Below are 25,401 nucleotides of genomic sequence, written 5' to 3'. Positions count from 1 at the left end.
AATGAAAAGCTGGGAGCATCCTACATACAGCACGTACCCAAAGGCAATCCCATTCTAGAAGCTACACCATGCTAACTGGTGTGTTGTCCTTCAAGACCTTTTTCTATGCGTGTACATTCATGTATTATCTTTTGGAAAATTTTATTGTTTTAGCTTACATAGAATCATATAACCATTTGTTTTCATTTAATAGGCCTTTGGAGTCTAGTCAGGACTTCACTGATTAGCTTTGGCCTTGGGGAGGGAGGTGGGGAACCCAGCCTGGCATCTAGGTGCTCCTTTGGCGGAAGCACAGGTGGGAGCACGAACAGGGCACTGTGCTGGGGTGGGAGCATGTTCTCCAGGCCCACACTTTGCTTTCTCTGCAGAAGGGGCTGCTCCACAGAGGTATTAAAATACCTAATTAGTTTGGGAGGCACCCTGCTGCCAGGTGTTACTCCTGTACCACTGGGGGGGGGGTGTTGGGGTATGTGTGTGTGTGTATACACGCACACCCCAGGGGAAGGGCCAGCAGGCTGGAGCAGCTGCTGATTAGTAGCTTCTGGTATTTATTTCACAACCAGACCAGCTGTAGAGCACAAGCAAACCCCCCAGGTCCACCCTTCAGCTTCTGGTTCTGGGTGACCCTATTCAATTTTATGAGGGAATTTAATTAAGCATCTAGAAGGAAATGACGAGAAAAAAGAACACATTTCTGGTAAGTCAGTTCTGGCTGCTTTTGGGATTTTACCCCAAGAAGTGAGCCCACACGATGCAGGCAGGGGGAGGAAGCCTCTTCAAGTGGGTTGATTGAGGCAGTCGGTCTAAGGCCTGGGGACCGGAGAGTCTGGAAAGCACTCCTCTGGGGAACTCAGGGGACCTGCACCAGGAGACCCCAGGTGCTTGAGGGGACTAAAGGAGATGCTGTAGATGCCTGCCATGGCTGTGGCCTTGGGCATTTCCTCCTGGTCACCCAGCAGCTTCTGTCCACTCTGGGTTTGGTTTACAAAATCCCCACTCACTGGGGTTAGATGAAGTGACCTGTCCTTGCTGTCCACACTGGGCACTGGAGACAAGGAGCCCAAGGTTACTTGGTTATAGGAAATGGGCAGATAGCCCGTGCTGCTTTGTCAACTCTCCTTGTAGGGTGTGGTCTTGAGTCTCCCCAGCAAAATTAATGGGAGGGAGGTGTTTTCTTCCTAGAAACCTCCCTACTCCACTTGCCTCGTACTTTGATATTGTTCATCTCCCCTCCCTGCTTCCAAACCTGTGAACTGGTTCCAACAATGCTCTTTGGCCTCACTCCCACTTCCATGATCCCTGTCAGAAGGCAGCTGCCCCCTTCAGAGACCAGACAGGGTGGAGGTGGCTCAGGAATGCTAATTTTCACTCCACTGCCTATCCCACAAGGTTCCAAGGAGCAGCTTTGCAGCATCAGCCTCGAGCTCCCTCTTCAGGCCTTTTGGAGAACTGCAGGGAAGGTTTGGCCTCAGCCAGGTGCAGCTTGGGCGAGGTCAGGGTTATTCTAGGTTAAGCTGTTCACTCTTCTTCAACAGTGAAGGCCCATTACTGTGCTTTCCTCCTAATTACCCAACTTGGCCACATCCATCCGGGACTTCAATGGCAGCTTCTTTGCAGGACCAACTTTTTTGCCATCTAATTACCCTGGTTGTGGGTGCCCTGCCGCTGCCTTGCCAGCCTCTCCTCTGCTCTTGAAAGACTGGAATCTGGCTTCCCCTGGCAAAGACCTCAGCTAGCTCATTATGGTCATTAACACCATACATTCAGCCCCTGGCATTTTGTTCCATGCTGAGGGGGATTAGAGTTATGTGTCATGTGGCCAGAAGGCAGTGGTGGCAGCCAGTTTGCAGACTGGAGGTGAATGAAACTTGAAAGCAGAGCCACAGTTGGTTTAACACACACTGATAACAGGCTAATGGACTTCTGGGGTGGTGGAAATGGGGTGGGAGCTGCTCATGGCTTTTTCCTCTATCCGTGTATCCCTCCCTCCCCATTCACTGCCATCCCATCTTTTCTGCTTAAATGTACCCTGCAGTGAGGACATCATCTGGGTTCCAGCCAGTTTCCAAGTCACAATCTGTATGTTAGGGCCCATCCTAGGACCATTTTACCCGCTCTGCACCTGTGGCGTCTACCCTGCTGCCACCGCCCACAGGATGAGACCCAAGCTCTTCAATCTGCAGAGCCACCTCACTCCCCTTATGCTGTGTCCTTTTGTTAGAAGTCTAGTGTTCCTCAAACAAAGCCTGTCCTCTTTAGCCTAGTCCTGCCCAGCCTGTGGGGACAGCTCAAATGCCGGCTCCTCTTACTCTCTGATGTTTCAAAAGGCAATTCTGATTCTGGCCTCCCGAGAAATCCAGGAGTAACTTTGTCCTCTTCTGGAGTCCTGCTGAATTTTCCTATCTGAATTTTCCTCCCTGACTTGTCTGGCAAGCGCGGAGAGGCAGATGGCCCTTACACTGGGACGTGTCTGGGGTAGCCAGTGTCCTAAATGGGGTGGACCGTACCCATGCCGCTCAGAATCTGGAAAATTTTAGGTTCTGGGCTGTTCTCAGAGCAGAACTTCTGAAGCGTGGGGTCAGGAACCTGCACTTAAGGCAGTTTTTTGATAGAGATGGTCACTGGCCACCCTGGATCAAGAAGACACAGCTTGCTTTGAGCCCCTATACTAGGTCCTGCTGTCAGGGCTGCTGTGAACATGCTGTGCACTAGCAAATGACCCCAGATCAAGCTGGAGTAACACTTTGCACATAGAACCACCAAGAGGAATTTAGTGCAAAAGCACACTCATGTTCAGAGCTATGCTCTTCAGAGAAGGGGAAACCTAAACCTAATTACCCAGCAATGGAGGAAACTATAGTATGTTCAAAGGAGTGTCCAGTTGTTCCAAAATGACGTGGGAAAACACATGCTTCCAATGAAATAATCACATGTGGCAGCTAATCTCGAGTTGGCCCCCAAGAGCCAGGCCTCCAGGAATGGTCTATCCCCTCCCATTGGGTTTGCCTTGTATCTGTAACCCTGAGGCTGTGGGAAAAATGACACCCTACGGGTAATGAGCCCTAAGCCGCAATGTCTGGCAGCTTCTACTTTCACATTTTTAGCAATATTAAGCCATCAGGTAAGAAACCTGACCACCCTGCTGGAAAGGCCCCATGAAGAATGAGAGGCCCAAGACGCCGAGGGGAGCCCAGCTAACCCAGCAGCATCCTCCAAACACCATGTGTGTGAGACATTATCCTGAGCATCCCGGGCCAGCCAGGAGCCTTGTCGAAAAGCAACATGTTGGAGATGTGGTAACAAAATGGCTTACGAGCAACTGCATGGGGAGGGAAGTGGCGCTGGACAGTGACACAAGAGGCGATTACAAAAGGGTAGATGGGACATTATCTTGACCTGAGAAATACACACAATTAAGAGGTCAAATACCATTACCGCTAATTTCCTGCTTTGTTTTTGAGTTTTGAACAATGAACATGTAGTACTATATGAAAACAGTGGTATATTTGAGAAAATGTTTTAGTTAAATAAAGCTGCTGTAGACAAGTGTCATCACTGCATGCAATTGCAGCCTTTTCCACTTTCAAGGTGATCACCTATTGACAGTTCCTTCTCAAATATGGAAGGAACCCTAGGGACCATGGCTCATGGGGAACAGTGCAGTCAACACTGAAGGGAACCAGGTCCCTCTTTTATTCTCATTTATCCTAAGACGAGCCACTAAAAACATGAAGCCACCTCTCCTGTGTCCTCAGCCAGCTAGCGTTTTGGTTATTGCTGCCCCTGCCCCAGCTTACACCACAACTCTGGCTGTGGGTTGTCACCGTCACTGAGTATCAGGACTCAGTCAGAAGATGATAAAATTCAGAGTAAAACAGAGGTCAGCCAGGGCCGCTCTAATGGAGAAGCTGGTGCTGTTTCGTCAGCAAGATACACAAGACAGAGCTAGGGACAGCAAACAGCAGCCTGGAGTTAGCCACTGAGCTACCACCCCGGCGGTGAAAGGGCACTACAAGAAACCAGGTCAGAGTTCACCCTTCTTAGAGTTCACACACCCGGGGGATGAAACGATGCATAATGGGAGGAGCAGTTACTGTTATTTTACACCTTCCCCTTAATGAAACCATCAAAGCCTAATATATAAATTAACATTAATTCTGATTTGTAGAGATGAGAGGCCAGATACGCTCTGTGAAATAAGAAGTCTAACAGAGAAGCAAGCACAGTATTTATGGAAGAGACCTTGAAAATGAAAATCAAAAGACTGCTTTTATTGTTGCACCAATAGACTGAGCCATGATTTGGAAGGCATGGTGATGATACAATACTTGTCATCAAAGCAAATAAACAAAGGGATCTGAAATGGCTTTACAGTGATGTGATACCTAAATAAGTTAGGGACATGGACTGCTCATGGACTGCTTTCTCATTTCATGTTCTTCACAAAGTCTTCTCCCTTCTTGATGGAGGCCTTCAGCTCAGGGATGGCCTCCGCTATCATCTTCTCTTCAAAGGGGGAGACCTTGCCAATACCGAGGTTCTTCTCCAGACCCTTTTTCTGAAGGAGAGAGGGAGGTGTTTATAAAATTTTACATATAAGAAGTTCCCATGGATGATTGTTACAGAAAACTCAACCTAAAATTCATCAGCTCTGACAAGACACTCTACGCCTGAGGGGTTGCTATGAGCTCCCACTGAGGGAGCTGCACATTGGGGTGTCCAGCATTGAGCGGGGCCGGTAGTGTGTTTCATTCGGATGCTCCGAGGTTGGGATCCGGGTTCTGTCACTCAGTGTGGGTGCAGTGGACAATGGCTGACCCATCAAAGTCGGTTTCCTTATCTATAAAATGAACATACTACCTACTTATTGGAGGCTGTGGAACACATGTGAGCAACTTTGCACATCAAGCACCCAATAATCAGCAACACTTATTCCCCCTGACGTAGAGCATACTTTTGGGCTCTAATCTCTTTCGCAAGTCAGTAAAGGACTGAAGAAGCATTTTACTGTCCAATGTAAAATGAACAGTAAAGTGTCTGATGTAAGGAAAAGAGCAGGTGTGGGTCAATGTCTCACTCCGTCTCACACGGAGTGCCATCTGTGCCGCCACCCAGGCTATCTCCCTGGACATGGACACCCTTCACGACTAGACAATCAGCCTCATGTGTTCCTCACCCACAGGCCCCACTGCACTCTGCACACGCCTGCACTGACCTGGTTTTTGAGTCAGTCACCATGTGGAGCTCCTGAGGCCTGGGGCCATGGCCTATGGCTCTTTGATCATTTGTGTCTATGGGATGGGCCTCTGGGTAGGCAAGCAAGTTACCCAAGTATTTCTTTTTGGATAGTAGAGGAAGGCAACTTCTCTAAGTGTGCTTGACTTCAGCAGCTACCCACACTCCAGGAAGTGGAAACCTGGTCTGACAGTTGGTGCTGAGAAATATGTATGGCTTCTGCTCGCTGAAGACTTAGTAAAAAGGCCAACCCAATGGACAGGCGTCCAAAGTAGGCTGGTTGAAGTGCCCAGATGGGCTCTGACTTAGACACCAGTTTCAAGAGGACAACCTGGGCAAATTCCTCACCAGAGGGCTGAGGAGTGAAGAAAGGTGCCTGAACTGGAAAGCACGACAACCACACAACATCCCAGGGAGAGGAAAGATGGCCCTGCCTTCCAAATAAGCTCCGGGAGACAGCACGCAGGATGTCCGGATTGTGGGAAGGTTTTCTTTCGGCACTGTCTGTGGGCTACCCGAGATGGAATGAGTCTCTTTGGGAAAACACATCCAGGCAGCCACTGATGACTGTCAGATCCATGGGGAAGGAAGTTCACATACTAGGAAGTTTGAGATTCTCCCTGGTCTTAATTCTGTGAGGCATGTTTGCCCTCAAAAACTGAAGCACACCCCAAGGAAGTGATTTGTAGTTATTGCACAAAGGACATCTGAATTATGAGCAAAGGAACAGGGCAGAGCTTAAGACTGAACTACAGATTTTCTTCCAGAATCAAAAGGCCCACCAACTCCCAGATACATACCCCCAGCAGCAACGGTGTGGAGAAATAGGTACAATCTGTTTCTTGGGATTTAACAAAGGAACATTCGACAACGCCTTGTTTTCCGTTCATTGCATCCACAAGGGAGAAGACAAACCGGGCCCCGGCATACGCCATGGACAGGGTGGCAGAGCCTATGAGGACACAGGCAGGTTAGTCCTGCTGGTACTGCAACTGTAAACTCCAGATGAGTTTAGCCCACCAGCTAAATAACATATCTGCAAAATCTCTTATGTTAAGACGGGAATTTATGTGTGTCTCTTAACTCCACAAATGCATGAATGGCATGGAATCAGCTTGGCCAACCTTGTGCACCACCCCACTCCACCAAGCCAGCAGATCTGCCTTTCTGTTAGAGAGCCTGCTTATCAAGAGCATGTATGTGAACCTGGGAGGAGGAGTCACTCCTCGCCAGTCTTGAACGCTGAACTCCAAAAAGGCCTCGGGCATCAGCACCCCCAGGGCTGCCTCCAAGAACCTACCAGCTCCAGCTTTAGCCTTGACCACTTCTGTGCCAGCCTCCTGGATTCGCCCTGTGAGGGTGGTCAGCTGATCCTGGGGGAAGTCCACCTTGGGAGTGCACTGCGAACAAAACCACAGGGATCGTCTGAGCAGGTCTGGCCCCCTGTTGCCACTCGCAGGCCCCCCACTTTCTGTACCCTGCTCAAGAAGGATCCCTTGGCATCCTCACTTATACAGGAAACCAAGGTCCTGAAGAACAAGTCAGCTTCACTGGAAGTTCACAAGTCAACTTCATAGTGAGTTCCCTACTCATTTTCAGATAAGTCTTTTATGTTTTGAACTAATTCTGGACTTAGAAGAAAGCTATAAAAATAGTACGAAGAGTTCCCTCACCTGCCTTACCCGAATGTTCACAACTTACATAACCACGGTGCAATAATGAAAAACAGGAAATTAGTATCAAGTTATTTAACTACAGCCCTTCTTCAAACTTCACAATTCCCCCACCCTGTTCCTGTTCTGTCCCAGAGGCCTATCCAGGACCCCACCTTGCCATCAGTTATTCCGCCTTAGTCTCTAAGCCCCGCAGTCTTCCTTTGTCTTTTGAGACACCTGTCAGAAGTACTGATTGCTCATCTTGTTGAATGTTCACCAATTTGGGTCTGTGACATTTTCACAATTTTTTGGCCAGGTTAATGCATTTTTTGCAAGAATACCCCCAATATCTTGTGTCCCAGAGCATTATACTCAGGGGTTACAAGGTAGATCTTATTCTCTATGGCATTCAGTTCTACTCACTTTTAAGCAAAGCAGTACTGCCTAAGCTGTTTTAGCCAGGAGCCCAGTGATGTTCCTACCAGCTGAGGGTTTTGAGCACCCTGGGACCACACTCATTCCCACTGCTGTGTCCCCTGAAATGCTGACACCTGACTACACTCCACAGCCTGTCAAGAGCCCCAGATGACTGGGGTGGGGGCTGCATCCACAGCAAAAATCTTTTTAAAGCATGACAGATGGTCAGATCTGTCAGTCTAACTACATCAAATGGATTCTCAAAGCACTCGTGATTTTCAGGCTTCCTGGCAAGGGCTTAACCCACTTACCTGAGAGATTAGGGGGATGATGGTCTTCCCAGCGTGGCCACCGATGACAGGAACATTGACCCGAGCTGGATCCAGACCCTGTTGCCAAAGTTTCAGTGAAGCCTGATTAATTTTTATCAAGCTCTTTGAGTATAAAACTTGTCATACCACCAAAAGCACCAATACTGGAAAAACCCACAGAACTTGGAACAAAACCAAGAAATTAGAAAGATCGTCAATTCCTGCCATCTTTGGCTTCCCCACCATGGCCCCAGCAAACAGCATGAGTCTGGACATATGCCGTGGGAAGTAGCTACTCTGTTATCTGCTGTGGACACAAGGAGTTGAGCTCTTACCTTCAGCTCCGCCACAAAAGTGTTGGCTCTCACAATGTCCAGGGTTGTCACACCAAAGATTTTATTGGGGTTGTATACTCCATGTTTCTTGAAAACTTCTGCTGTGATTGGGATGGTGGAATTGACCTAGTAAATCCAAGAGAAACATAACTGGCCCCGTATCCTGAAAACATAGCCATGCAACTGAAAGAAAATCTTTTTACCAAACTACTACCAAGTCCCATGCGCCAAATTAAAACCCCCACCTGACAACTGCTTCTAGGCCAACCACCCTCACGACGAGACAGACCAGACCAGATGAACTCCCTGCTCTAAAGAAAGACCCTTCACTGCGGCAGATACTCTTCCCCTGGTGCCTCTGAGTTCAAGTGTGCATGTGACACTTCAATTATCGACTGTGAAATATGATGGTCCCTCAGGGCACCCTCTGCTCCGGCTGGGGCTCACGACTACATAGCCATACCTAGCGACAGAAAACACATGGCTAAAAGCTCGATGACCCAGGGTGAGTCCCAGCTCTGCCACTTTGCACTGTAATCCTAGCCCAGTTACCTCGACTCCCTTGAACTTGGTTTCTTTATTTGTAAAATAGGGGAGACAACTACCTCAGAGGCTGCTGTAAAGATTAAATGACTTGATATACAGCAAGTGCTTAGCATGCTACTTGGTACAGAGACTATGAAACAACAAAAAAAACCAAAACAGCAAGATTTAGAGGGCCTCCCTGGTGGCCTAGGGGTTACATTTCAGCGCTGTCACCTCTGTGGCATGAGTTCGATCCCTGGCCAGGGAGCTAACCTACATGGCACAGCAGACCTCTCCAGTCTTGCCCGCTGTTCCTGAATTTCAGTAGATACACCTGTTCTGTTCCCTATTCCTGTCTCTGATGAATCCTCTCACCCCCTGCACCTCTGGCCTACACCTCAATTCCTCTACTTTCTACTTCTGACCAACTGCCCCCAAGGAAGGGCGAGCTACTCAGGGAAGGTAGGATCCTCTTTTCTCACAGCAATGAGCATGAACTGGGCCTTGACCAGTGACGATGCTTCACAATCAACATCACTGCCACTGCACTCTCACCCACAGCCTCCTTACACACAAGATCACAATCTAGCTTCAGCCAGGAGGAAGAATGGAGAAGGCTGCTGTTAAACGCAGCCCAAGATGCTGTAGGACAAGTGAGAGAAGCCTACTTGTTTTCTTAGGGAGGATACAGCACTCAGAATTTCTGAATTGAAGAATAAGCTACCAACAAAAACCAGTGAGCAGAGTGGGTGTCTGTGTATGAGAGTATGTGCGAAAGTGTGAAGAAAAGGAGTCAATGGGAACCAGGAACGGTAGCATCTGAGAAAACACATGGTAAAAGGCTACGGTCATGGTTTAAAAGAGCCTTAAGAATGGACTGACTTTCCAGGCAGGGAGACTAAGCTATAGAGAGGGGAAGCGAGTTGTCCAAAGACACCTAGTTGTTGGAAAAAAGATTAAAACTCACACTTTGTCCACATCAGAAGGAACTCCCAGGAAATAAACTGAAGATCTTTCTCCCCACAAGCACATCAGAATACCTGTGCTAACTGTGAGCTTCAGGAGTGTACTCACCGGATTTGCAATGACACAGATCATGGCCTCAGGGCAATGCTGGGCGCAGGCTGCAGCCAGGGTGGCCACAATTGTTGCATTGGTGTTGAACAGGTCATCACGTGTCATGCCTGCAAATGATCCAATTCAAGATGTTCTCAAAGCACAGGACCAATTTCTCACCATGTGCTAAGTGCCGTGTGTTAGGTATTACAGGAAATTCAAACATGAGGGAGACAGGGTCCTTGTTTCAAGTAATTCCATCTTGTAAGGAAACCAATCCAGTGACAAGTGCCAGAATAGAGATTTGTGGGGTACATGGGGAGGGGAGCCAGGCAGGTGGTATCTGAGGACCATCAAGGATCAGTCAGAATTCCTGAGGTGGGGATGGTCTGAGGGAAGGACAGTCCATGCTCAAAGTGTGTAGAGGCTGGGTAGGGGAGAAACACTGTAGACACATGAGGGGTTTTAAATGCCATGTCAAGAAAGGTTTGATTTTTATCCCACAGGCATTGGGGAACATTTAGAATCTTTTCTGCAGCAGAGACACTGGCTAGATCCATGCTTTAACGTTGGCATACAGTGAGATGCTAGATAAAGGCTTTCAAAGACCCACCTGGTTTTCTCGGGACTCCAGCTGGAATAACAACCACCTCACAACCTTTTAGGCAGTCTGGTAGCTGCTCCGGTCCGAGGTAGCCTAGAAAACCCAAGAGAGCAATGTCACTCTTTCTGATCTGAAAGGCCCACACATCTGTGGGCACAAAGCCTGGAAGGATGGCCTCCAACCACCTCCAAAGCCAATCACAGTCCTCAAGAAGGTTGGAGGCCACCTGTTTAGAACTTCCTTTCCCTGACCAATCCAATCCTTCTGGCTCGCAAGAATGTTTCACCTTCCTCTACTTTTCTCCAACCTCCACTTGCCCAAGGCCCAGCTTCAGAATAGATTACCCCTCCGGGTTTCACAAAACCAAACCAAGTCAGCTGCTTGTCTTTATCCGACTTAACTAGTACCCGCTGGTAAGTTAGTTAGAAGAGCTATTTATTCTACAGTATGGTCATCCTAACAAGAGCTGCTGGCTCAAAAGCCACAGTGAAGGCCATGAAAGAAACTCTCTATGCTAACAAACAAGGACTCTAAATTAAAAAAAAAAAAAAGATTTATTTATTTATGCATACAAGAACTGGGTTGTAAGCCAGAGGTGTGTGTGTGGAGGGGGGAATGTGTGTGTGAGAGGATTCACCAGAGAGAGTGGAGAGCAGAACCGTCAGATCTATTGAAATATGCTGCTGAGGGGAGAAGCAGGCAAGACAGGAGAGGTCTGCTGCACCATGTGGGTTGCTGCCTGGCCGGGGGATTGAATTCGTACAGAAGTGGCAATGGCTTGATAGCGCTGTTTTTTTGTTTTTTTTTTTTTAAAGATTTATTTATGCATACAAGAACTGGGGTACAGGCCAGCGGTGTGGGGTGTGTGTGTGAGAGGATTCATCAGAGACAGAGTGGGGAGCAGAACAGGCAGATCTACTAAAATACACTGCTGGGAGCAACGGGCAAGTCAGGAGAGGTCTGCTGCACCATGTGGGTGGCCCAGGGATTGAACTCGTGCTGCAGTGGCTGCCTGCAGACAGCTTCATATGCTGTGTCTTAACCCTTTGCGCCACCAGAGAGGCCCTTGATAGCTTTTTTTTTTTTTTTAAAGATTTATTTATTTATACAAGCGCTGGGTACAGTCAGAAGAGTGGGAGGGTGAGAGAATTCACCAGAACCAGAGCAGGGAGCAGAACAGGCAGAAGGACTGAAGTACACTGCTGAGGAGAGCAGTGGGCATGGCAGGAGAGGTCTGAGCGCCATGTGGGACCCTTGCCAGCGGCCGGGGATCGAACCGGCGCTGCAGAGGCTGCAGGCAGCTTTGCAGTCCAGTGCTCAACAGCTGCGCCACCAAGGGAGGCCCGATAGCGTTTTTAATCCCTTCTGCCACTAGGGAGGCCCAAAGACTCTAAATATCAGTATCTGTTTTGCTTACTGCTACCATCTGAGGGGAAAAAATTCTATTTTCAAAAATTTCAGGGCAAATTGCTCCAATGACGAAAACCTGCTTTTGATTTACTTTTTCCTTAAAGCAGGGGCTTTAAGAAACTTAATCATATATCCAAAAAGAGAACGAGCAAATTCAGAAGGACTATGGAAAGCAAATAAACACAAAATTGACAGCAACCTCCTGAGTTATTTACCTTAATTGAAGGTATGTGTAAACAGTATCTAACAGGGCATACACTGTCAGTATAGAGAGAAATTAGTGCAACTTTTCTGGACAGCAAACTGGTACTTCACAGTAAAAAGTTAAAAATAGATTTACTAACTCTTCTTCTAGGACTCTAAAATAAAGACAAAAAGATGAAGATGTTTGTTATAGTTTATAAATTTATAGTATAGAAAAACAGGTCAAAATAGCTCAAAGGTCAACAGAACCTGTATAATAAATTAATGATAAATTATGGTATAGCTTTAAAGAAATCTTTTTAAAGATTTATTTATTTATTTATACAAGCACTGGGTACATTCAGAAGCGCGGGAGGGTGAGAGGACTCACCAGAGCCAGAGTGGGGAACAGAACAGGCAGACTGATGAAATACACTGCTGAGGGGAGCAGTGGGCGCAGCAGGAGAGGTATGTGAGCCATGTGGGACCCTCATCGGCAGCTGGGGATTGAACCGGCGCTGCAGAGGCTGCGGGCTGCCTTGCAGCCCAGCGCTCAACTGCTGCGCCACCAAGGGAGGCCCCTTTAAAGAAATCTTTACCAAAAATTTGGTGGCATGAGAAACGCTGCTATAATGTGAAGGCAAAATGAGGATATAAAATTATATGTGATTATGAACTATTCTCGGGTGAAATAATTCCATTTACTATTAGAAAGGGCAGATTTCCCTAAGGTGGCTGTGTTTTGGAGAAGCTGGCAAAGGTCACCCCAGCATAGGGAAGTAAGGGGGGCAGCACACCAGGGGACATCTGTTAAGAGCCCCCTGTAAGGGTCCCATAGGAGGTTTCCAAGAGTTCCCACTTCCCCACCCTCATATTACCTTTCAACTAGAAACAATAAAACTGTGAAGGTTAGAGTACCTTTGTTTTCTGTGACACTGCTATTTAAATTTTTATTGACCCAAGTCCAAAAAGGTAATCATTTGTAAATTGTAATTCTGAGATGAACACAGAAACCCCTTATCTCTGACTACCGAGCTTCACCTAAGATCCTTACTATAAACTTAGATCCTAGTCTACTAAGGAGAAGAGATATTAAGTTCTCAGGGTCAGCTTGCCCAGTACCTTTCACATTCGCTCTAGTCTCGATGTGGCTCAGATCTGCGGCCACTCCGGGTGTGTGAGCAATATCGTAGAGGGTCAGGCGGCTCACCAAGGGGCTGTTCTTCAGCAGGAGTGAAAGAGGCTGCCCAATTCCTCCTGAAGCTCCAAGCACTGCTACTTTTGCATTGTTCTAAGACAGGTACAGAGAAAGATGGACTCAGCATTCAAAGGACTCATGCGGCAGCCTGCAAAATATTGCACTGGACCTCTTTATTGCAGTGGTATCAAAGGATGACACAACTGCTGTACTTCTACCAGTCCAGTTTACTTCTTCAAGTCTAGAGGCCTGCATCAGGAAGACAGGAAACTGATGGCTATAGGTAGCAGCATAGTTAGGGTCATACTCCAAGATAATTAGCTTATTCAGACAACTGGGATGGCAACATCAACCTTACCTTTAATCTGCAATTTAAAGAACAACAAACATTTACTGAATACCTACCGACAGTTCAGTCATTGTATTTGGGGTTTCATTGTATTTGGGGTTGCAGAAAAGATGACCTCTGCCAGCTCTGGAGGGGACAAGTAACAAGTTGTATGTGCAGCTGAGAGAAAAGGGCTGTAACAGAAGCACTATGTGCAGGAAAGCAGTGGGGAAAGGGGAGTCAGGGAAGATTCTAAGAGGGTAGGGCAGCACAACCTTTGCTAGAGACCTAGGCAAGATTAGGAGGATGTGCATTTTGAAAAGGCTCCTTTTATCAAGTAGGCCAGACCTGCAGTCTCAGGCACCTCTACCCACTAGTGTGTATCAGTTAACTGCTGAGCTAATAGACCACAGAGGACCAGACTCCTTTAAGTAGGATGGGACTTAGGCCGTAATATGTTTACTAAGTATCCCAGGTGATTCTGACACTGGTCAGTTTGAGAATCACTCCAGCTCATCACCAAGCAAAGCAGGACACGTAGCACTTGGTCCTGTCATGTTGGCTGGGAAGTTGAAGAAGTGATAGTTTAGTGAAGTCACTGGTGTTGGGGGAGGGGGAGAGGGAGGGAAGGGAGTTCCAAATCCACTAGACTGCCTCACTGACAGCTAGAAGGCCAGAGCTGGAAGAGTTTATATCAGTTTACTGACCAACTTTCTGGATTAATGTTAAAAGACTTGAGTTTCAACAGCCACTTCAGAGATAAATATATTTAACAACTGCCACCACTTAATCCCATCCAATTTTTACACTTTATTGAAATGTATTTCCCAGACCAAGCAATTCACTCATTTAAAATGTATAAAATGTATACTCCAATGGTTTTTAGGATATTCCAGGAGCTGTTCAACCATCACTCCACAAAGAAACCCAACGTGCACTAGAAGCCACTCCCCTTTCCCCTATAGTCAGTGGCAACTTCTAACCTATTTCCCATCTCTTTGACCTATCCTGGATATGTAACATATACACGGAAGGATACAAAATGTGGCCTTTCAAGTTGACTTCTTTCACTTAGAACAGTTTCACTTAGCAAAATCCATCCATGTTGTAGTATGTATCTACATTGTTACTTTTCATGGCTGAACAATAGTCCATTGTATAAACAGAGGACTTTTGTTCACTCAACCATCAGCTGATGGACATTTTATTTTGGCTACAGTGAGAGTGCTATTAAAAATTCATGTGCAAGTTTTTGTGTGGACAGGGCTCTGGTTGCAATGGGGGAGGCACAAGACAATCCCATTGGGATGCAGGATGAAAATGTTAACTTCTCATTAATGCCAAAATTTATTTATTTACTTATTTACTTATTTATTTATTTATTTAATCTCTAGCAAGAAAAAGAATCTAGCAAGAAAGAGACTGACCTGGTACCTTCACTAGGGTCCTTAAGTGAATCATGATACTTAAGATGATACTTGCTCATTCTGATGCTCAGTGCATTGACATGATACTGTTTGTATAAAATCCCATCAACTTAGTTAATATTTACCAAACATGCCTTTAAGTGTGGAACCTATAGTATTTCAAATGTTAGCTCCTGATCTTAGAGCTATCTCCAAAGCTGAGCATTTCCAAGGTGAAGAGCAGCTGTCAATAGTACACTGCAACTGTTTTGAAAATGAATATATACAGAACTTTCTCCTCAAACCCATCTCTCCAATAGGCATTTTAAACTCAACACATACCAAACTGAGCTGACAGCCTTCCCCTGCCAAACCTGATCTCTTCTAGTTATCTTTTCCTTGCCAGCAAACTCAACTCCAAAGTCTCCATATTCATCTTTCTCGCTCATAACCCCCATTAAAACACAGGTCAGCAAATCCTGTTGTCTTGTCTTCAATCAGTTCTCTTCCCTTACTCTCCAGCATCAATCTTTATCACCTTCACTTGTCCTATGTTTCCTCCTTTCTGGCCCACCTCAAGTGCAATTTCTTACTCAACTCCAGGCACTGCCCAGCACTGTTCCTCGCGAGCAAGGACACTCAATGTACTTAGCTGTATATTTATTTTTCAAATGATCTTAACGCACAGGAAACTCAAAGGCAGTTATCTAAATGATAAGAAACCTGGAATCTCTTTCAATAATCACCTCCCTTTTGGGTGTGGTATTTAAGAGGCAATGTGGGTATCTCCTGGGTTCTCAAATTTTGCTTCTATTAGAATCACTTGAGGTACTTGGTAAAAATAGAGGCCCAGGTCCTTCAATGAGTCTGGGCCTCTTATTTATTAGCTTTCAGATGATTCTGACACACATCAGAGTTTGAGAACCACCGTCTGAGAAGATGGCTAAAAATAGCTAGGCTTGGGGCCTCCCCGGTGGTGCAGTGGTTGAGCGCTGGGTTGCAAATCTGCCCACAGCCTCTGCAGCGCTGGTTCGATCCCCGGCCACCGGCGAGGGTCCCACATGGTGCGCAGACCTCTCCTGCCGCCCGCCTCTCCCCTCAGCAGTGTATTTTGTCACTCTGCCTGTTCTGCTCCCCACTCTGGCTCTGGTGAATTCTCTCACCCTCCCATGCTTCTGACTGTACCCAGTGCTTGTATAAATAAATAATAAATAAATAAATAAATAAATAAATAAATCTTTAAAAAAAAAAAAAAGCTAGGCTTAAGTAGCTGGAGGCCAAGTCTCCCCCCAGTCAAGCCACCTGGGGGAAGGCCCACCCACAACAGGAAGGATCGACCATAAAAGTCCCTCGAAGGGAGCAGTGTTCAGGTTGTTAGAGGAAGGCGTGGTGACCCAAAAGCCGCTGACCATGATCAGAATACTTCTAATCCTCTGCCAAATAACTGTGTAACCTTGGACCACTTCCTTTCCTCGGCACGTCGGTTTGTCTGTACTATGGAGCTAATAATTACACATTATTTGTACGGATGCTGCAACAACTAGGTTAGTCAAATAACTACGGAAAGTTGCATAAAAACGTAAAATTTCCGGCACCAGACCCTGGGTTCTCAATCTTGCAGGCGAGCGGGCCCTACGGGGTGGGGGGAGGGGGTGTCTGCGCGGTGCACCAGTCCTGGAACTAGACATCCCCTCAACGCCGGGCATTCTCCCCAGCCTTTCCTGTCCGGGATCAGGCCCGGCCCAGAGCCGCGGGCAGCAGCAGGAGGCCTGCGGGCCGGGATGGCCGGGGGGCCCGGGTTCTTCCGGAGCCGGGATCGCACGTGGCCCGGACCGGGGGCGGGGGACTCCTCTGCCAAGGGGCAGCCCCTCGTCGGGCCTACCTGGGCGGAAGTGCTGAAGCTGCGGCGGAGAGCAGCGCCAGCAGGCCGGGCGAGGGCGGAGAGCATGGCTGGAGCGGGCGGGGCACCGAACGGCCGGCGAAGGGGCTGGCAGCTGGCAAATGACTCCAACGACCTCCACACAGCGCAGGCCCTCCGGCCGCCGCTCCGCCCGGCCTCGCGAGAGTGGCCCACTTCCGGCCCCCTCCCGCCGGGCGCGCGCTCGTCGTCACTTCCGGGCTGTTGGCTGGGCGGGCCCGGGGACGCCTCCCGCGCCGCGTCGGCGCAGTCTGTGGAGGGTTCTGCCGGGCTTCGTGTGCGGTGCTTCCCTCGTGGGAGACGCGGGCGAGTTGGGAGGGAGAGCCCGCACCCGAGAGGTGGAAGAGGACGGGCTTTAGGCTGGAAGAGCCGTAGAGGAGCCATTTTTCCAGGTGGGGCCTCAGACAGAGCCTCTGACCAGCAGACCCGCTGAGGTAGCGCCCCAGGCCGGCTGACCATGGTCGCGTCCTGAGCCCCCGACCTCAGCCAGACCCACTCCTGCCCCTCCCGGAGGCGGGAAGGGCCTCTGAGTTCATGAAAGGAGATGGGGAGAGAGGAGGTTGAGAGTCCGGGGGTGGGGTGAGAGGATGGGGGCCTCTCTAATCAGTCACTCTCTCCGTGTCCACCCGTCCGTAGCATTGTCCATCACGGTGCTCAGGCCCTTCCCCTGTAGTTCACAGGGTTTTAGAGACCCCACTACTGAGAATACTGACGGAACCTGCCAGGAACAGTGGCTAGGGAAGCAGGAGTGAAAATACCAGGAACACTAGAGAACATGTCAATACAAAGTGCACCGACGACTGCCTTCCCATTGTTTATTCAGCTACCAGACCTGTCTTGGCGCTGCCTATTTAGTGAACAAAATAACCGCATTTTCTGCCTTCAAAGAGTTCAGTCAGAGTCTGGTGGGGGTGACAAGTAATGATCTGGCAAGTAGCATGATCTGGGTAAAACTAGGAGAACTGTGAGGTGCTGTGGGAACCCAGAGGAGGTGACTCTAAGCCAGGATGGGGTGTGGTTCTGGGGACCATGTGAAAAAGGCTCTCCAGTGGATGAAGCATCTAAACCCAGAAATGCAGAAAGAGTAGGTGTTCTTTAGTGACACCATTCAACCCCAACTCTCCCAAGGGAGAGTTCCCTCGCCTAGGCATTGGCGTTTTCAAAGAAGGGACACAAAGTGTTTAGGTGGGAAAGAAGAAAACAGTCCCAAGAAAAATCTAAAGATTGGAAAGCCTAGGCCTTTATTCAGGAAGAGTGAGTAAATATTTGTTGGCATGGAGGGTATGAGCACAAGCAGTGTCCTTTTTATCTTATCATTGATTGTATTCTCTGGTTAAATATTTACCCTCTTATCTCAACCATTAGAACTGACAACATCCTGCATTCAGGTATGTCTTTCATCTGTGCGCCTATTAGTCTAGCACAGGGCCAGCCTGAGAGTGGGTCTCTGAATTTTGGGACAGTTGAATGGCTTTAGATACTGCTGAAAAAACCGTATTAGAAAAGTGTTAGAAAAGCCATATTGTACAGGGCCTATTTGTGTTGGCTGAGAAGTTTGACTTTTACTTCTTGGGAAGCAAGTGTTTGTCAGAGGTTTTTATGACACCACCAGAACTGTGTTGGAGGAGGATTAGACTGACCCTGACCTGTTAAGGGAAAAATGTGGTGACAGAGAGATTGCTTAGAAGACTAGTTTGTGAGATGATAAAGAGATGGGTTATGATCATGATCATAAAAAATGGAAAGGGTGGGGCTAATGAGGAAGCTGTTTCAAGAGCAGAATTGAGTTTGTGTGCATCTTGGTTTAAGAAATGGATGAAAGGGAGGGCTATGGGAAGTCAAGTTGAGTGAAGTATACATCTACAGAAACAGAATTTGGGGTTGTGTGGTCGGAGAGCTGGTTGAAGAAACAAACTAAAGAGCTCCATTTTAGATGGGCTGAATTGGAGGTGATGGTAAATCACCTGCATGGGAATTTAATTGGATGGTTGGGGAGTTATTCAAGAGGAATGTGGGATTGAAATCCAGAGAGGCCAGAGCTGAAATATCCCCATAAAGGGAAGCCTTGAGGCCACAGAGAGAAACAAGAAGTTAAAACCACAGATTCTCAAGTTCACTCACACATCTGGGACTCAGCCCCATCCACATCCCTGTCAAGTCAGTGAACCCCTGTAAGCCTCTCCAATACAGGGAACTCGCTACCTCTCAAGTCCTCTACTCAGGCCATCCCCAACAGTTTGGCTGAAGAAGAGCACGTTTGGCCCTTAGCTGCTTCCCTTTAAATCCCAAGATTGTTCACAACAGTCTCATTAGCTGCTGTGTCAATTGTTGCCTGTGCTCCCTCCTTTGCTTGCATAACTTACACTTGATACCGGAATTGTCAGGCCTAGTCTCCCAGCCAGGAACGGATTCCAGGCTGCAGGGCAGCGCTGAGCCCCAGCCGCTAGACCCCCCACGGGTTGGTGTCTCACGAAGCCGCAGCAGGAACTTCGCAGACGCTCAGGCAAGCAAGCGAGAAGAGGCAGTTTGTTTATAGAAAGAAAAAGTTTATTGAGGAGGAAAAGAGCAGAAATAAAGTGGGACTCCCAGGCCAGGGAACCAGGCCTGGGAGGGGCAAGGAAGCCAAAGTGGAATTGTGTTTCAGGGAATATATACCTTTTTTCCCTCATTATTCTAAAGCTCCACCAGTCTCTTTGTGATTGGTTAGTTCTCGGCTGTCTCACTTAATTTGCTACTGAGTGCGGGATCTTCACATTCCTTATCTAACAGCTTTGTCTTTCCCCATTTGTTGCATCTTTAAATTTTGGCCCAGTCCTCTGGATGGACATCCCTGCATTGAAGTTAAACAGCTGCCCTTCTAATGTGTCCATAAATTAAACCACTCTCCATTTCTCCAATCTCCGCCTCCCTTTACCACCTGAAGGAAACCAGGACTGTTATAGAGCAACCCCGATATTAAACGGGTTCCTGGCTGTGGGTCCTCACCCGCGCGCTTTAAAGGGTCTTATGAATACTCTACTACAGACACACGCAAAAGGGTTAATAAAAGGTTTATTTACAAGAGAAAAAGAAATAAGGAAAATGTACAACTCAGGGAGAAAATAGGGAAATAAAGTCTTTAATGCGTCCTACCCGATCCGACGACCTGGAAACCCCAAAGTCACTCTCAGAGCTAGACGGACGCCGCGAGCTGGCCGAGGGCCCCAAAATGGAGAGAGCCCCAAAGCCCACATGTCTGCCTTTTGTATCCACCTGGCTGCTTAACCCCACCCTCAGGTCCCAGCCACCTTCCCTTTAGTGGTGATGGGATTTGGAGTTCCCAGTGTGTTTGGCTTTGACCTGGGGTGGGGGTGGAGTCCACAAAGCCTGTATGGAATTTGCTTTGGGGCAGCCTTTTCCCCCTAACACTGGGGTGGGGGTGGAGTCCACAAAGCCTGTATGGAATTAGCTTTGGGACAGCCTTTTTCCCCTAACAGGACCAGCATTAACAATGTTGTCCTTGGTCCTGGCATGTTTGTTTTTCCTAATGGAATTGGTTATATTTCTTTGGTTGTCCTTATCTCTGAAGCCTCCCTAAATTCTTCAGAGGTCCCCTCCTGCACTGTCCCTAAAACTGCCTAATAACCCTAGCTTGCCCTGTCTCACACTGAACTTGCAGAATCACAGTCAAGAAGCAGAGCAGTCATAAAACAGCTTTGTGTTCATCCCCACTCTTTCTTTAAATCTTTCCTTGCCCTTGGATCACATGTAGTCTCCAGCAGAAGAGACATTGCAGTAGCCTAAATGTGCAGTTCACATTAATAGTCAAACTTTGAACTTAAAGCTTCTGCCTTACCCTTCTCAGCTTGCTTTAGGCTCTCACCTTTGGAGAAGAGCGTGGTTGCTTTCTCTGTATATCCATCTTGCTCCCACCCCCAACCCCTATGTAGACTGCTGCATAGAGGTGGGTTGTAAGAGGAGAAATAGGAGCAGGAAAGGTTCCTTAGTCATCTGGTGTTAATATTCTCTGAAGGGAGTTTGTAATTGAATCTTCCCTCTATGTGTTGCTTTTGTGGGTCTCTTTCATCTGCAGTTCCCTTGACTTCGGTAGCGACCTCTCAGTCTTACTACTTTTAGTTGCCTCCTTAGCAACTGTTTTCTGGAATTCCCTGGTATTGTTGTAGAGCAACCGCTTTAGTCTGGAGTGGGGGTGGAGTCCACAAAGTTAATCCTGTATGGGATTAACTCAGGACATCACTTCCCCCTAACAGTATCAGTGATATTGGCCCACTATCCCTCCAGGTAGCCCTCTTGGCAAAGTTCCTTTTAAGATACATTCTGTTTGACCCTCTCTCCTGCTTGGCCTATAGCTGGTCTATAGGAAACACTTGCATTGTTGCTCCAACAATTCTGGGGATGCAAGCCTTTTCAAATGCAGTTGCCTCTCCTCGCTTTGCTATCAGCTATCCAGCCTCAGGCTTCTCCAGGCTGGGGCCCAGCAGCAGCAGCCTTTATGCCTGTAAAAGCTGCAGAAGACATAGGCTAAACTCTAAGAGTTTTCTTTCTGATTTCATTAATTGTATAAAGAAACTGAAACTTGAATGTTGGAAATCAGAAAGACGTTAATGAAAGAAGGAGAACTCTAAGATTGCTGAAAGGAGAGACAGAGAGAGAGATTAGGTAAGAGAGCATGAAATCAGAGGATGCTTACCCCGCTGTCTTTGGAGAAAGCACAGAAGGGCACCCAAGATAATGGGGAAAGCAGTTCCTACCCAGTGGACTTAGCTTCCCAGGCAAGAACTAGAAAATGAGACAGTTTGCTCCATGGGGACCCAAGGGTGCTGTAATAAGAGAGGCTGGCAGCTGTAGAGACCTAGTTGAAGTTCTGCACTGTGTACCTACGGTGTGCCCAAGTCCACGTGGTTTCCTGCAGCTCAGACAGGAAGCCTTGGACATACAGGTGGGGGCTACATACACGCATCTACACACAGCACCTACATATTTATGTCTCTGAACACAAACATGGATCTACATGGGGGGAGAAGAGATATTTTTACTTTTTTAGTGACATAGTTTACAGTATACATAAAGTATACAGATCTTTAGTGTTCAGTTGGATGGTTTTGATGACTTACAACTTGTAAACATCACCCCAAACAAGCTATAAAACATTCTCATTCCAGAAAGTTCCCTCATGCTCCTTTCCAGTCTCCCAAAAGACCTACTTTCTGATTTCTGTTACTATAGATTCATTTTGTCTGTTTTCTATTGTACATTTTAATATTCTACAAATATATTGACACCCTCCTTGTCCCATCCACATAACATAAGCCATATACATCTATATGTGTATACTGACCATTTTGTACCTTATGATAGTCGTAGAGCACAGTCATGGGCTATATAATTTTTGCTATTAGGTGCACATATTAAATGCTGAACTACCCTCAACTCTAAAATCATACCTTATTTTAAATCTTTCAGATCCTTGGAGCTAAAATGAGGAGTTAGAATTGCGGTAATCACTCCACCTTGTGCAGGAGTTTATTTTCTTCTAGATGCTCTAAGAAGTTGGAAAATAAGGACATATATTTTAATACAGGCCTGTGCTTAAATAGCTTAACTTTTAGTTATGGCGCATACTTGCTGGAGGCTAAAGGATTTGGCTCTCTAAGATATATTCCAGTGGAATAACTAGAAGGTAGAGGTGGCAAGAAGCTCCCAAGAGCTGTGAGTCACCATTGGTGCCAGATTTGAATCAGGAACAGAGTCTTCAGTCCTCAAGACCCACCATTTATTGGGGAAGTAAGTGCAAGCCAAGTCCAGGGCCAAGGCTCTGTGTCAGGAGCAGAGAAGTTTGAGCCTCTGTATATTGAGGAGGAGAAGAAAGCACTAGAGACAGGGTTGTAGGTGAGACCAGATGTGGTGGCCACTGCCTTTGGGAGACTGGGTACATTTTGCTACTCACCCTTACAGGACCACTAGGGTGCCTCTCAGGGATACAGTGGCCTAAGTTTGGGGACATGGAGTGAAAGCAAGATAGAAGATGAAGGACAGGGATGTGGGCAGCTGGGTCTGGGCCTCTGATTGTACCTTGTTGCTTCCCAAATATAGAGATGTTGGTGATGATTAACAATAGGACCTGGCGTCCCCCTCAACTTGAGACCAATTTCAGAACCACATCTGCAGCCTCAGCATTTCAGGGGTGCTATGCTCTGGCACTCTCTATGTCCTATAGCTTTGTCAAAGTTCATATCACAAAGAAGGTGTGTCTGAGATGGAGGAAAGATTGTCCCATGTCCCTTCAGATCCTGACCTTCAGAGAGCACCACAGGCTAACCCCGTATAAAGTTTGCCAACTTCTGCTCTGGTCTTTGGCTTGAGATTCTCTGAAATGTGCTCTCTATCTGCTCGGTATGTACCTATGGAGTTGAAGAGGTAAAGTTGATGGGATAGGAGTAGACACACTTCTTTTTCCTAGGCTCCTGCTCTGTGCCAGACCCAGTGCTGGGTGTTTTATGTCCATTGTCTCAGTGTAACTCTCCTGTACCTTCCAGCGTGTTTACTGCCTCAGTTTACAGGCAAAGGCAATGGTGCCTGTCATTATTTAAACCTGGTAATCCTGGCACAACCTGAGTTTCCCACAGAGAACCAAGGCATAATGGGGTTGACTGTGGGCCCCTACTTGTGGGTATAAGGTCCCTGTTCAATCTGAGTAAGGTGCCCAAGGTTTAGCTTGTGGTCTGGCTTTTCTAGAAACACTGGGTGATGCTTCTTTTCTACCAAAAGCAAATGCCCATCAAGTGAGTCCACCTGACTTTGGGTCTGAGCACTAGACCAAGCGCTCAGTGTCCTGGAACTCCTGTGAGAAGCTCTCAGTGTCCTGAAAACTTAGGCCCAGGTTATGATGGCTCTATTGTCAGGATAGAAGACTCCAGGCCTGCGTCAGGAACAGGGAGATAGGAGAAGGGCTCAGTCTGGCCATTTCCCATTGTTTAAAACTATGACAATCCCTTCCTAACTGGCTGTTATCCCCCAGAACAGTTATGAGCTCTCACTGGAGCTGGGCTCAGCAGACCAACCATGTCTGAACTGCCCTGGGCTGCCAGAGAGTGAGCCCCACACAAGCCTCCTGGTTTGAATTTCAGGCCAGGTCTTTGCAGGGAGGGTGAGGAAGCTTCCTAATGGTGGGCTCCAGTGTGAAGAGGCAAGGCCTGTGCTGGCACCCTGCTCTCTAGACAAAGAGAGTTTAGTGCTTTGCTCACCACCCAGAAAGCTATGTGGATTTCCCAGTCAGGTCAGTTCATGAGAAGATTGGTCTCTCACCCCATCAAGCCAAATTCAGAGAATGTTCACTCTAACCTCCCTTCTCACCTGCCTGCCTCATCTCTCCTGTGAGAACTGTTGCACCAAATATCCCCAAACTCTCCTAAAAGCTGTGTCTGAAAGACCCCAAAGGGGGATGTCTTAAATTTGCCATTTTGACTTCCATATTTCGGTAGAAATAATCAATACAAATGAAACTTACAGCAATAGAAAGCATACTCAGTAAAATGTGGTATGATAACAAGTCTGATTAAGGAATCAAATCTTTATTGTAACATTCACATGGAAAAAAATCTTGCTCTCAGAAAAACAATTTTGGCTAAACAAAATTGAAAGTGAAAAAAAATTGGACTTGGTGGTGACTGGACATTTGTTGGTGGGTGTGGGCTGAAATACACTGTTAATAAGGTGAGAGACTTTATATCTGAAATCTTTGTAGTCTTATAATCTAAAATTACCTTAATCTATAAAATTGGAATTGATTAACTGAATTATAGAAAACCAATTAAGGGGTTAAATTGGCTTAATGGGATTCACTCCCATTAAAAGAATACTTTTGTCCCAAACTTATCAATATTAGTTTTATGTACAAGTTGAGCATCAAAATATTCTGAGGACCCAATTTGTTCTCAGACAATTGGGGACATCTTCAGAGTTTGGAGTAGTTCAGAAAGGGATGTTGCTAGCGCTCAGTCCTCCACCCATCCAAGCCAGCAGTGCCCCCGATCTTGGCTCAAGGGCTGTGTGCTCAGACCATGCTGGTAAGTTCAGGGACTGCTCTTATCTCTCTAGGTAGGGGGCAGTTCTTGCTTGACCAGGGATAGTGTCTCCTCTTGAAAGGAGAAAAGTCTGAAGGAGGAAGTCCCTAGGTCCGGGTTTTCTCTATATTCCCAGAGACCATGTCTTGGCTAGGGTGGAAGAAGAGTTGGTGGGTGTGATGAGGAGACTAAAGGGGAGCTTGAAGATGTTAGCTTAGGAACCAGATTTGAGGTTGGCTTAAGGAAGCTGTGAAACTAGACACAAAGCCCATCCTTTTTTCTCCTAGATAGCCTGGGGACAGGGCTTCAGAGGTGGGGAACTTGGGACTTGTGTGGGGATAGAGGTTGGGAGGTCCTTAGGAGGAATCTATATGTGGCAACCATATATTATGGCATCCGGTCAAGATGGTCCCATTGGTGAAGGTGGGTATGGCGACTAATGATAATTCATTCCACATATGCTTTTTTTTTTTTTTAATAGAGGCATGTTTTATTTGTTTGTTTGTTTGTTTGTTTGTTTATACATGCACTGGGTACAGTCAGAAGTGCGGGAGGGTGAGAGAATTCACCAGAGCCAGAGCGGGGAGCAGAGCAGGCAGAAGGACCGAAGTACACTGCTGAGGGGAGCAGCAAGCGGCAGGAGAGTTCTGCGCGCCATGCGGGACCCTCCTCCGGTGGCTGGGGAGCAGCCGGGGATCGAACCGGCGCCGCAGAGGCCGCGGGCAGTTTCGCAACCCAGCTCTCAACCGCTGCGCCC

General features: G+C 47.3%; 2 protein-coding genes across 2 annotated transcripts in view; one reads left to right on the top strand and one right to left on the bottom strand.

The window, feature by feature from the left end:
• Window positions 1-4,242: 4,242 nt before the first annotated feature.
• Window positions 4,243-16,694, bottom strand: MDH2 (malate dehydrogenase 2). Its single transcript, XM_037506862.2, has 9 exons — window positions 16,546-16,694; window positions 12,854-13,022; window positions 10,148-10,231; window positions 9,553-9,662; window positions 7,954-8,079; window positions 7,619-7,696; window positions 6,536-6,635; window positions 6,036-6,187; window positions 4,243-4,558 (listed from the first exon to the last, which is right to left on the bottom strand). Exons 1-9 carry the CDS (start codon window positions 16,609-16,611, stop codon window positions 4,427-4,429), a joined length of 1,017 nt encoding a protein of 338 aa, XP_037362759.1. The 5' UTR covers window positions 16,612-16,694; the 3' UTR covers window positions 4,243-4,426.
• Window positions 16,695-16,797: 103 nt separating this feature from the next.
• STYXL1 (serine/threonine/tyrosine interacting like 1) overlaps window positions 16,798-25,401 on the top strand; it is a 33,911-nt gene continuing 25,307 nt past the window's right edge. Inside the window, exon 1 of the mRNA XM_037506860.2 lies at window positions 16,798-16,973. The gene's annotated coding sequence lies outside the window, so the exon portion shown is untranslated. The remainder of the gene's footprint in view (window positions 16,974-25,401) is intronic.

This window comes from Talpa occidentalis, unplaced genomic scaffold (assembly GCF_014898055.3).
Source record: "Talpa occidentalis isolate TD23 unplaced genomic scaffold, MPIMG_talOcc4v2.1 talOcc4.12, whole genome shotgun sequence".
Classification (NCBI taxonomy): domain Eukaryota; kingdom Metazoa; phylum Chordata; class Mammalia; order Eulipotyphla; family Talpidae; genus Talpa; species Talpa occidentalis.
This window is presented reverse-complemented; position numbering and strand designations above follow the sequence as displayed.

Bases quoted from the DNA above. Each gene is read 5' to 3' on its own strand.
- MDH2 (XM_037506862.2), bottom strand. From the start codon at position 16,611: ATGCTCTCCGCCCTCGCCCGGCCTGCTGGCGCTGCTCTCCGCCGCAGC. The intron at 10,232-12,853 runs GTACTGGGCAAG...TGGGTTTTCTAG, and splicing joins GACTAGAGCGAATGTGAAAG to GCTACCTCGGACCGGAGCAG. The intron at 7,697-7,953 runs GTAAGAGCTCAA...CTTTGGCAACAG, and splicing joins CTTTTGTGGCGGAGCTGAAG to GGTCTGGATCCAGCTCGGGT.